At 47.5% G+C, this 12,518-nt stretch overlaps 1 protein-coding gene and 1 pseudogene across 1 annotated transcript; one reads left to right on the top strand and one right to left on the bottom strand.

Moving 5' to 3' along the window:
* The first annotated feature begins 639 nt into the window (after positions 1-639).
* LOC144274961 (olfactory receptor 10C1-like) lies at positions 640-1,575 on the top strand (annotated as a pseudogene).
* Positions 1,576-9,863: 8,288 nt separating this feature from the next.
* On the bottom strand, positions 9,864-12,032 carry LOC144274963 (olfactory receptor 6N1-like). Its single transcript, XM_077834052.1, is given in 3 exon segments — positions 9,864-10,396; positions 10,399-10,696; positions 12,027-12,032. Coding segments are annotated over 3 exon segments (837 nt in total).
* Positions 12,033-12,518: the final 486 nt, after the last annotated feature.

Genomic DNA, 12,518 nt, shown 5'->3' on the forward strand with positions numbered 1-12,518 from the left:
AACACTGTTCCAAAAAAAACAAACCTCATTCTAGGATGTCTTAGCAGAAGTGTTGTAAGCAAGACATGAGAAGTAATTCTTCCACTCTACTCCCAGCTGATTAGACCTCAACTGGAGTATTCTGTTCAGTTCTGGGCGCCACATTTCAGGAGAGATGTGGACAAATTGGAGAAAGTCCAGAGAAGAACAAGAAAAATGATCAACGGTCTAGAAAACATGACCTATGAGGGAAGATTAAAAAAAATTGGGTTTGTTCAGTCTGGAGAAGAGAAGACTGAGAGGGGACATAAAAGTTTGTTACAAGGAGGAGGGAGGAAAACTGTTCTCCTTAACCTCTGAGGATAGGACAAGAAGCAATGAGCTTAAATTGCAGCAAGGGTGGTTTAGGCTGGACATTAGGAAAAACTTCCTAACTGTCAGGGTGGTTAAGCATGGAATAAATTGCCTAGGGAGTTATGGAATCTCCATCATTGGAGATTTTTAAGAGCAGGTTAGACAAACACCTGTCAGGGATGGTCTAGATAATATTCAGTCCTGCCATGAGTGCAGGGGACTGGACTAGATGACCTCTGGAGGTCCCTTCCAGTCCTATGCCTCTGTGATTTTATTATCTCCACAGATAGAAAACAACTGTAGGACATGGCTAGCAGGAACCACACAGTTGTGATACAGTTCTTCTTTGTGGCTTTTTCCAACATCCTGGAGCTCCAAGTTTTACTTTTTTTTTCTGGTGCTGCTGTTGTACCTCATCACCATGGTGGGCAACATCCTCCTCATCACGATCATGGTGGTGGACCCTGCCCTTCAGTCCCCCATGTATTTCTTCCTTTGGAATTTGTCCTTTCTGGAAATGGGTTATACTTCGTCCACTACCCCCAAGATGCTGGTGAACTTATTCTCCGAGGACAAGAGTATTTCCTTCCTGGGCTGTGCCACACAGATGTATTTCTTCTCCTTCCTGGGGATCACTGAGTGTTGCCTGCTGGCTGCCATGGCATATGACTGTTACACGGCCATATGTCACCCACTGCGCTACACGACCATGATGATCAGAGGTGTGTGTCTCCAGCTCTCAAGTGTGTCCTGGCTCATCAGGGTGCTGGTGGGAGTCGGGCAGACAACTTTCATATTCCCTCTGCCCTACTGTGGGCCTATTAGCATCAACCACTTCTTCTGCAACCTGCCCCCGCTGCTGAAGTTGGCCTGCACGGATACCTACAGGAATGAAATAGCTGTTTACACCATCTCTGCCACCTTCATCATGGTCCCCTTCCTGCTCATCCTTGTATCCTACATCCGTATCCTCCACGCTATCCTCACTATTCCGTCAGTCGCGGGCAGGAGCAAAACTTTCTCCACCTGCTCCTCCCACCTCATCGTGGTGACCTTGTTTTTCGGGTCTGGCATCGTGAATATCTGAAGCCCAAATCCAGCTACTCACTCGGCAGCGACAAACTGCTTTCCCTGTTCTACTCAGTGGTGTCTCCAATGCTGAACTCTTTGATCTACAGCCTGAGGAACAAGGAGGTAAAGGAAGCCCTGAGAAGGGTGATGGCCAGAAAAATATTTATTTGAAAAGTGGGGGGAAAAATATTATTTTAATAGTCTTGTGATGGATTTGGAGTTGCCTGTTGTAGCCTGATCTATGAATCGTATATTAATTATATTGATTACTTAAGAATTCCCAGTTATCACTCTGAGGTATTGAAGGTTCTTGTCCCAGTATCAGGCCCAGTGTTATTAAAGTTACTGTTCAGTTGGGAACGCCGATGTCCACGGTTGCAACACTCACACTTTAGGAACCCTTCTGTCTTTGTAATCGTTTATTAATACATTCAGCAAAGTCACAAACACTCTAACCCAGCAAGGTAGACTGAAATAATACATACTGTACATCTGAACATCCATATACTCCCACCATCCCTTGCAGAACAACCAGAAATGTTAGCCATTATCTTCCTCATCAACATCACCTTTCTCATTAGCACCAGTGGCCATCATCCTGGCACCTCCCAAGGGCTACATCTCTCTCTCCCCCTGCACACAGGCTGGGATACAACTTTTATAATATGTTATGTCAGGGGTAGTCAATAGGTGGACTGCGGGCCAAATCCGGACTGCCAGATGTTTTTGAATGGACTTCAAAATCTTTTAAATTACTTGTTGTTGTTATTATTGTTACTGTGGTGTGAAAAATGTTTCTCTGAAGTCTGGACCTTGACTATACCTTGACTAAGAAATTTGAACTTTGACAAAAAATAATTAACAACCCCAGTCTTAAGGATACAGGCCTGTAGGTTCCTTGCATTACTGCTGAATAAAATAAATGCTAAAGCGAGCTCCATGGGCTACACTGTAGAAGTCTGTGAATACTGTATGATGCTTGTCTGAATATTGTACAGATGTTTTTGTATGCACCTATTGGGTTAATTCAACAGCCGGGTGTTCAGGAAACGACCTAGGAAGATGGACAATAGCTCAGAGAAGAGCTCCTCTGTAAACACCAAGGACAATTAATGGTGACATGCTACCTCTGCCCACCCATGGTGGGCCTGCTAGCCCAGCTTTCCCAGGACTGCATCCCTCCTGAATAGAGGAGAGCCTGGTTTGTTGAGATGGTTTAGAGGGTGCAATTGCCTCCTGACCTCCAGAGGCTGGGGGGTTCTTCGAGGAAGCATAGCCTGCCTTGTCTCTTGCTGTGCTGTGTTCCTACTGTTAAGATTAAACAACACTGTTTTAAGAAGGCTGTTTTGGGTCACTGTTATCACCGCAGGTCACGGGTCCCCAAGTGGACATGCACTTGTATCGAGTCCAGTCAGACCTGCTGAGTAACGCTGGATGATTTTAAATTTGGTTAAAGGACATTTCCATATAAGGTAAACAAAGCAATCAAGCTAATGAGTGATGGAGGAAACAATGTAGTGAGCATACTGGGGGTCCGAATCTGCACCTCAAGGAAATCTTTCTAACTCGTGAGACAGACAATTACTTTGGAAAATACAAGCAGGAGCAAAAAGCCATTCTAGTTATCCCTCAATTTGGGGACAAAGATAACAGCACCCTCTGATTCTGTGGAAGTTGGATCCCTGCCCTGGAGGGCTAAAGATGCTGGTAACTTGATGTGAGTGAGAAAACTGCTAAGGCAAAGTTTGTAACTTACTAAGATTTAAGTTTTAGTCACTAGAAAGCATGGTTTGGTTTGTTCTGTTTGTAACCAGACCTGTATCTTTTTCTCTTGCTTAGTATCATTTACATTTCTGTTCTTTGTTAATAAACTTATCGTTAGTTTTACAATAAACCAATTCAGTGCTGTGATCGTGAAGTGAAGTGTGAGTCTTCAGCTAAACTAACAGTCTGATGTGTGCGCTGCCTCTTTGGAATCAGTGAACTCAATAATTTCTGAGTGTGCAGTGACAGGGACTAGACACTGCAGGGATATGTCTTTGGGGAACTCAGGAACTGGAGGTCAGTGATGGCTACCTGCAAGGCAAGGTTAAGATTGGCAGAATCTTGAGGCGTTTACTATGAAGCAGTCAGATGGGTGTGGGAGGGAGCAACACACAGTCTAACCTCCAGCAAAGCTCACTCTTGCTAAAGCGGAGGGGTGACACAGTGGCTTATGGTTCTGGGTTCCCTGAGCAGACCCTTATCTCCCTGTCTGGACAGGCAGGCAATGTGTATTGTACGCTTCTCAGTGTAGGCCTATTTGCATACTGAGCCAGATGCAAATTGAGAGAGTGCAAAATCTACAAAGTAAATCTGCAGGGTGAAACAAAGAGTGGAGGGGGTGTCCTGTTTGTGAATAGGATCAAAGGGTTGGGCTGGTGTATCAGGGAGTGCAAAGAAACTCACTGAGTCTTTCCCCTGGGAGAAAAAGTGATTGCGCATTTGTTTAATGAAAGCAGGGTCCCAGCCAGCCTGACTGTAAAGCGCTGCAAGGATTCAGGGTGAGAAACACTCTACAAGACACAAGAGTATCTTGGGAATTAAGTCTAGGCTCTAGAATGTATGTTATGTATATAACCCTTTGTTTCCATTACTTCTACTTTCTGCTCTTTGGATCTCTGTGCTTTGTTCAATTAACATCTACTTGTTTAAACTATAAACGTATCTAAGTGCTGTGTGTTAAGCGGAGTGGTGCTCTGAGGTGGAGCTGATAACCTGGGCTGTACTGATCCTTTGGGAGCAGCCAATCTGTGCCTACCGCAAGTGTCCAGTGGACAAGGGGCTGGATGCTCCAGGGAGATGCTCGGGGGTTGGAGAGTGTCTATCACTAACCTGCAGAGTGACAGTGGGGCCTGCATAGGCCTAGGGGGAGTGCATGTGTTGCCCTTGGTCGGTGGAGATGGGGCGTTGACCCCCGGCAGGCACAGTCAGGGTCAAGAGGTTGTGTCAGTTTTATTACAGTAGCACCTAGAAACTGTATTCACCCAAAATGACTTGCCCAAATTGTGGGAGTTGTGAAAAGAACTCAGCGCTCTACAGCGCAAGGTACCATCAGCAAGGATACTGGATGGTAGCACACTTTTTTTCTCCCCAACATTCTCCCCAAGGCCGCCTGCACCCCTTTGTTCCTCAGGCTGTAGATAACGGGGTTCAGCATGGGCGTGAGGACAATGTACACCAGGCCGAACGGCCTGTCTCTGCCCCCTCCATAACTTGACTTGGGTCAGAAATTGATAACACTCATGGATCCATAGAATACAGTCACCACCATGAGGTGTGAGGAGCAGTGGAGAAAGCTTTGCCCCTTCCCTCAGCAGAAGACATCTTGAGGATGATGTGGGCATAAGACACAAGGATCAGCAGGCCAGGGGCCATGACCACCAACACGACCACCACAAATATCTCCACCTTGTTCTGGTAGATGTCGGCGCAGGCCAGCTTCAGAAGAGGGGGGATGTAGCACAAGAAGTGGTGAATCTCAAATCACTAACATCTGGGTCAGAGGAGCAATGGGTCAGAGGAGACTTAAGTGTATAAAATAATTAATGGTTTAGAGGCGGTAGATTAGGCCCTTCTGTTCTCCCTGTCTCATAACGCAGGAGCAAGGGGACTGTGACCCAGGAACCCCTTTGGTGCCAAGTGGCAGAGGGCATAGGTTTTTACAGCGATCCATTGGGTTGGATATCTGCATAATACCAAAGGGTGACATGTGAGATTACAAAGAGCCAGCTGTCCACTGGTCATCATAATCACTGCAAAATGTATGTACGGATAATATTTAAGGAGTTATGTATCTCTACTAGGCAAAGAAAAACACTAAATCCTTCACTTGGGAGGCAACTGACAGTGTATTTGCTTCAGGAAACCTGGGTCATGGCCAAGGCTAGCTGTAATGCTCTGCAAGCATTTTGGGGTCAGCAATATTCTGCAAGACATGAGAGTCTCCTGTTAATCAAGTCTGGGTTCCAGAACGCAGGGTATGATTTTGTTTTATATGTAACCATTTGTTCCCAATACTTTTACTTGCTGCTACTTGACTTTCTGTGGTTCGGTAAATAACGTTAGACTTCTTTTGACTGGAACCATATCTTAGTGCTGTGTGTCAAGGAGAGCCATGATCTGAGGTGGACCTGGCTCGGGTGTTGGAGTGAGCCTGTCGCTAACCTGTACAGTAACAGCGGGGCCTGCATAGGCCTAGAAGGGAGTGCTTGTGTCACTCATGACCAGTGGATTTGGGGAGCTGACCCCCGGCAGGCACAGACTTGGCTTTCCCACACTAAGGGCAGGTGGCAGTGGGTGCCGCACAACCCCAGGCACCCACGAGAAACGTCACAGGGACATACAATAAAATTAAAAGATGGCAAATTCTGAACCAATAAATACCTTTTCCCACGATATGTGATTAGACTGTAGTCATGAAAGCGGGACTGGACATTTGTATGGCTAACAAGAATAGCCAGAGTTATCATATGTAATGATGATAATTCCTATTACTCTAAGCAGCAGGTTGTTTTTCTCTAGGGCCCAGACAGAGACTCTCAGCTCTTCTGCTGCAAAAACAAGACAACCCTGAGTAGAGGCTGAGGACATTAGCGTTGAAACCGCCCCACACACAATGTGTATCCCCATGTCGGGTAAAGACTGTGTATCATTACCCCTTTTTGACCAGAGTGGCAAGGCAAAGTTTGGAGCCATGGGGATGTCCCCATTGGAAGTAGAAATTGATGGAGTCTGGTATTTTCTTTGATCTCATTTATTGACAAGGAATGTACAAAGTCCAACTTCTCTGAATGCATGAGGAACCAAGAACAAAAGGAGCAGCTTCTTTGCTTACTGCCCCAAGTCTCGTTAGCCACCTCATTAGATCCAAACACTCACTTTTTCCAGGCTCGCCCTGGGCTACTGCTTGGCTTTTTCCCCTCTTGCTCTCTCTCTCTCTCAGCAAAGCCCTTCTGCCCACTCAGTCCAAATTCCTGGGCAGGTTCACACACCTCTTTATCTTAGGTGGGGGAGGGGGCTTCTGCTTAACTCATCCTGACAGGTATGTGACTAGAAGGGTGTGTTCACACATCAGTTAGAATACGTTTTTTAACTCAACCATAACGAGGTTTCGTCCAGCTCATTAGAACATCCCCCACCTCAGCGGAGGCTCAGGCTAGTCACCCAGGCTTGGCCCCACCCTACAATGTTCACCCAGCTATTTTTAGCACGCTAGCACAAGCCCTGCTAGGACGAGTCTGCCTGCCTAGGCTGGGAGGCTCACCTTCAGCTGCCGTGTAGACGTACCCTCAATGGTTCAACTACTGTCATGCCTTCAATTAGTTCCTGTGTATTAATTTGAATCGGAGTCCTAAGAATTCAAGTACTACTCAATGGGTAGAATTTTCAAAAGCGCCCAAGTGACCTCAGAGCCTGCGTTCCCCTTTCAGAAGGCCCTAAGGACTGGGGAATCTGTGTCTCATTGAAAGTCAATGTGATTTATGCTTCTAAGTCAGCTAGGCACTTTTGGAAATTTTACCCCATGTGCTTCAGGATGAAAGATGCTGGCACTTGTCAAATATGTCATGACTAGCATTTCCTCCACGCCTAACTGCTGTTTTTTTTACTTGACATTGGTTTTGTTGTTTGTTGCTGCTGCTGTAGCAAAGAGGTTGTGTCAACAAAAATCATTCACATCATTTATTTTACTTTGTTAGCCATTAATCTGTTTAGGATCTGATGCACTGGGTCTTAGGGAATGTCTACACTGCAAAGTAAGCCCAAACTCAGACTCAGGCTCGAGGATTTCAGTCTGACAAACTCACATTCAACCGCCATTCTACACCTACTGAAAATGTAATTAAACCTTCTTTACCAGGGCCTCTGTGATCAGGATCCTGTTTCATAAGCCCAGGCAAAAGGGGGTACATGGGATCCCCTAGAATAACCGTGGGAACAGTGACTCCATTTATGACATTGTCATTTGGAATAGTGTTTCGGCCTGTCCATGAAGGTAGACGCCTGGCTGGCGGAAAACCCTGGCATCATGAACTTTTCCCGTGCAGCCCACGTTGACGTCCATAAATTGGCCTCTGTGGTCCCCAGGGGCCTGCATGCCCATGGAGTAGTACCCTTTGCAGTGTAGGTACTCCTGCTCCTTGAGGAGGGCAAGCAATGGGCTCATGAGTCCCATCAGTGGCCCCAGTGCAGTGGGGAAACCCTATTCTCTCCAAGCCTGCAGTTTATGCCCCCACCTTTGGATAAACCACACACCTGATCGCCTCAGAAACCTCGACCACCACTTTACCGTCCAGTCAACTTTCCAACCCCAAACTGGTTAGCAATGGACCTGTAGGACTCTGGGGTGTAGAAACTCACTTTTGAACAGGAATGGCTCCCTTCGCATATATGTCATGGCGCTGAAGGGTCTGGGCAAGCTGCTCACAAGGCTCCAGAAATCTAGCTTTCTTCATGAGCAAATTCTAGTCATCCCAGATCCTCACGACTATGGGGTCCCACTGGTCTGTGCTCGTGGCCCTGCTCCAGAAGTGCCGGTCTACACAGGGGGCATCAGCAGCTCTCCCGAGAGCCGTGAGCACCATCAGCCAGTTTGAGTCTGACAGGTCTGTTTCACCCCCCCTCCTCCTCCGACAGGTGCCTTCTTCAGCAGGTCAGAAAATGCCCCCGAAACGTCCACCAGCACTTCATGGACTCTCTGCCCGTTACCTGAAACAGGAGTGAAAGCACAAGCAAGACAAGTGCTTCAAACGCTGACTCCTCCCTGTTGCTGGCTCCAGCCGTCGGGCATGTATAGACTCAAAAGACAACTCGGCCGGATGCCTTGGCAGGATGCAACAGCTTCCGATAAAGTGCCACGGGATGGACAGTCAAGTTTTCCCACATGGCATTACAAAGGGCTAGAACGGCTACCGCTGGGGAGAATGCTAGGAAACCTGGCACAGGCTGGTTTGACTTAGGTTTGCGTAGTGAAGCACAGATGCCTGAGCACTGGCGTGAGGCCCGGGTCCAGAAATTCTGAACCTTAGCTTAATATGCAGTGTGGACGCTCAAGCCCAGGTTTACACCCACCGAGCCAACGGGTTCAAGTCCCGCAGACCCTAGGCTTACACTGCAGTATAGGCACATCCTTACGCCCCTTCTACCCATGGCAAGATGGCATATAGTACAAGAATGGGAAGTCCAGTACAATCTTCCCAGATATAAACTTATGGAGCTTTTGGGAATCCAGGACATCAAGGAGAGAGAAAATATTTGAACCAGCTAATTCCACCCACAGGGATCTGAGGCCAGTGCCAAGTAAAACGTGGCATTTTCCCAACTCAGAGAGAGCAGAGAAATAGATGAAACAGGTATCTGAAATCTCAAATGTCACCATGTGGAGTGTAGAGCGCAAGACAGTAAGGTTTCCAATTAAGGCAGTAGCAAGTATCAGCTTTAGCCATGAACGGGAATGTCATCATCCCAAAACGTAGTATGTCCTCACATTCCCCAAAGCAGTTCCCATTAGCATGAGCTAGGGCCCTGTCAAGGTTCCTTCCCCACTCTGAACTCTAGGGTACAGGTGTGGGGACCTGCATGAAAACCTCCTAAGCTTACTTTTACCAGCTTAGGTTAAAACTTCCCCAAGGTACAGACTATTTTACCCTTTGCCCTTGGACTTCTACTGCCACCACCAAACGTTTATCCGGGTGTATTTTATTAGGAAAGCGTTGTTTGGAAACATCTTCCCCCCCCCAAATCCTCCAAACCCTTGCACCCCACTTCCTGCGGAAGGTTTGGTAAAAATCCTCACCAATTTGCATAGGTGACCACAGACCCAAACCCTTGGATCTTAAGAACAATGAAAAAAGCAATCAGTTCTTGAAAAAAAGAATTTTAATAGAAGAAGCAGTAAAAAAGAATCACCTCTGTAAAATCACCTCTGGTAAATACCTTACAGGTAATTAGATTCAAAACATAGAGAATCCCTCTAGACAAAACCTAAAGTTACAAAAAGACACACAGACAGGAATATCCATTCTATTCAGCACAGCTTAATTTCTCAGCCATTTAAAGAAATCATAATCTAATGCATATCTAGCTAGATTACTTACTAAATTCTAAGACTCCATTCCTGTTCTGTCCCTGGCAAAAGCATCACACAGACAGACTCTTTGTCTCTCCCTCCCTCCAGCTTTTTAAAGTATCTTGTCTCCTCATTGGTCATTTTGGTCAGGTGCCAGCGAGGTTATCCTAGCTTCTTAACCCTTTACAGGTGAAAGGATTTTTCCTCTGGCCAGGAGGGATTTTAAAGGTGTTTACCCTTCCCTTTATATTTATGACAGGCCCTACTAGATGTAAATTTTTCTTGCTCATTGAGCCAGATAGATTCCTTCACAGATCAGTGACTCCATCTGAATTCATTTGAGCAACATATATTAACTGATGACTTTTCTCAGGGCCTCCTTCATCTCTTTGTTTCGCAGGCTGTAGATGAGGGGGTTGACGAGGGGAATCAGGACTGTGTAGAAGACAGAGAACACTTTGTTCAGGGCTATCTGTTTGTTGGTTTTTGGTAGCAGATACACAGTCATTAGGGTCCCATAGAAAACTGTAACCACAATGAGGTGAGAGGAGCAGGTGGAAAAGGCCTTTTGCCTCCCGGTGGTGGAAGGGATTCTCAGGATAGTAGCAATGATACAAGCATAGGATGTCACAGTTAATAGAAATGGGCAAGGCGAGTCTAGGGAGGTGAGTATGAAACTAATCAGTGTGATCGTGCTGGTGTCACGGCAGGAGAGTTTTAGCATTGGAGAAAAATCACAAAAGAAATGGTCAATTTCATTGGGGCCACAGAATATTAATTGTGACATAGACCACATCATTATTACACAAGTTAGGAATCCGCTTATCCAAGACCCCACTGCTAGCTGGAGGCACAACCTGCTGTTCATCAGGGCCGTATAATGCAGGGTTTGCATATCGCTAAATATCGTTCATAAGACATTGCTGCTAGGAGATAGCATTCTGTAGCCGCCAGAGAACCAAAGAAATACAGTTGTATGATGCAGCCACTGACTGAGATGGTTCTGTCCCCAGTCAGGAGACTGGCCAGCATCCTAGGCAGGATGGTGGAGGTGTAGCAGGTCTCCAGGCAGGACAAGTTCCCCAGGAAGAAGTACATGGGGGTGTGAAGGTGCTGATCAGCCACAACTAGCGCAATGATTAGGCTGTTCCCAGACGTGGTCACAATGTAGATCACTAGGAAAACCTCCCATTGAAGCCGAAGGGAGTTAGATGCCTAACCTGCTTAGATGCTTTTCAGCATTCCACCTGGTGCCCATCTACATTGTTTGGTGCCTCAACACCTTTAAAAATCTGGCCTTAAGCAATTCCCCCAAAGGCCCCCCAGGGAGCCTGCAGGAGAGCAGAGAATTGACCCCAGGTGTCCAACATCCCAGGTTAGCCCCCTATCTAAATCTATAGCTCACCACATTATTCAGTTTCCTGAATTACAAAATGATCTCTTATGAGAGTGAGTTCCTGGAGACAAATACACATTGTGTAAAAAAGAAAATGGTTTCGTGTCTGAGTGTTGAAGGTGTTGCCTGTTGAGTTGATTGGGTGACTCTTGATTTGGAGGTGCACCTGATGGAGTTTCTCTGTCCCATTCATTAGTCCTTAACGTCCCGCATGTCCCACCTTGTTCATCTCCTCTTTAAATTAAACTCTCTGAGCCTTTTCTGAGGCTGGGATATTCAAAGGGACCTAAAGAAATTAGGCACAGTTGAAAATCAAGGGGATTTGGTCACCTGACTCCCTTGAAATTCCCAGTCCCATTAAACTCTGCCCATACATGCATCTGCTTCTCTTCTCACCCTCTGCTCCGTTCCCAGCCTCGTGCAGTAAATGGGAAAAGAAGAGACACTCTCCTCCCCCAGCTCTGAGACAGCAGGTGCAGCTCAGGAGCCTGCATGCCAGAGCCAGCAGAGCGGGGCGTGAGCACGAGCTCCTCATGCGAGTGCCTGAGACACTGAGAGTACGACACTGACCAGCAGCGCAGCTGGGAAACTGCCTCTGCCCAGCGCCCTGCCTCGTGCACAAAGGGAACGCCCCGAACAGCCACACACAGACCCCTCTCCCTTTCCTTCCCTCCTCGGCGCCCTGAGACACACACTACCCCCGCTGCACTCTGCAGCCCAGCTGAAGAGTGAGAGTGTCTGGGCCTGGATTTCGTGCAGCACCCCTGGTGCAACAGAACAGCTGGAACTCAATGCTCCCACCCACGCTCTGCAGTGTCGCAGCCCTGTTAGGGGCAGGGCTGAGGCATATCAAGGGCAGAGTAGGAAGTGAGAGGGAGCAGGATATGCACAGCTGCGGTGTGCGCCTGAGAGAGCACCCCAGCTGTGCTCCTTCCCACTACGGCACCGTTTCCTCCCTACGTGAGATCCCCAGGATCTGACTAAGGGCTTGTCTAAATGGAGAGTCAGATCGTGGCAAGCTGGGGGGTGAATCTACAGCGCAGTAGCCTGCCACGTACTGACATGCTGTGTGGACCCTGCTCCAGTGCACGAAACATTCCCTAGTGCACATTGACCTACCTCCATTTCAAACAGCGCTCGGGCAAAGGCCACTAGGGGACTTTTGGTGCTTGACAGCGGGGTCCGGGGGGTCCCTTACTGCACAGCAACCTACAGCACAGTAGATTTCCACCCCAGCTTGCCACGCACTAACTCCCCGTGTGGACAAACCCCAGGAAGTTCAGATGTACCTTTAATCCTCAGCAAGAAGTGGCGAGCTCTCTGTCGACGCCAAGTGGGTGTGGGGATCAGGATCTGGTTTCCACTTCGATGCTGCTCCCCTCTGTGTCTCCTGCTCTCAGAGCTTGTCTACAGGGTGGGGTAGTGCACTCAAGAGCAATGGGATTTCTAAAGGGCACCAACGTGTGGCTCGTGAACGGGCTCGTGTAGACTCTTGCTGGCGCCCACTGAACAGTCCTTTGTGCACGACACATTGGGACACTTTAGAATTAACACCCCGCTGTTGTGCACAAGTGCCCCATATGGACAAGCCCTCATTTGCTCTGCAAAGAC

Source organism: Eretmochelys imbricata, chromosome 14, assembly GCF_965152235.1.
Source record: "Eretmochelys imbricata isolate rEreImb1 chromosome 14, rEreImb1.hap1, whole genome shotgun sequence".
Lineage (NCBI taxonomy): Eukaryota > Metazoa > Chordata > Testudines > Cheloniidae > Eretmochelys > Eretmochelys imbricata.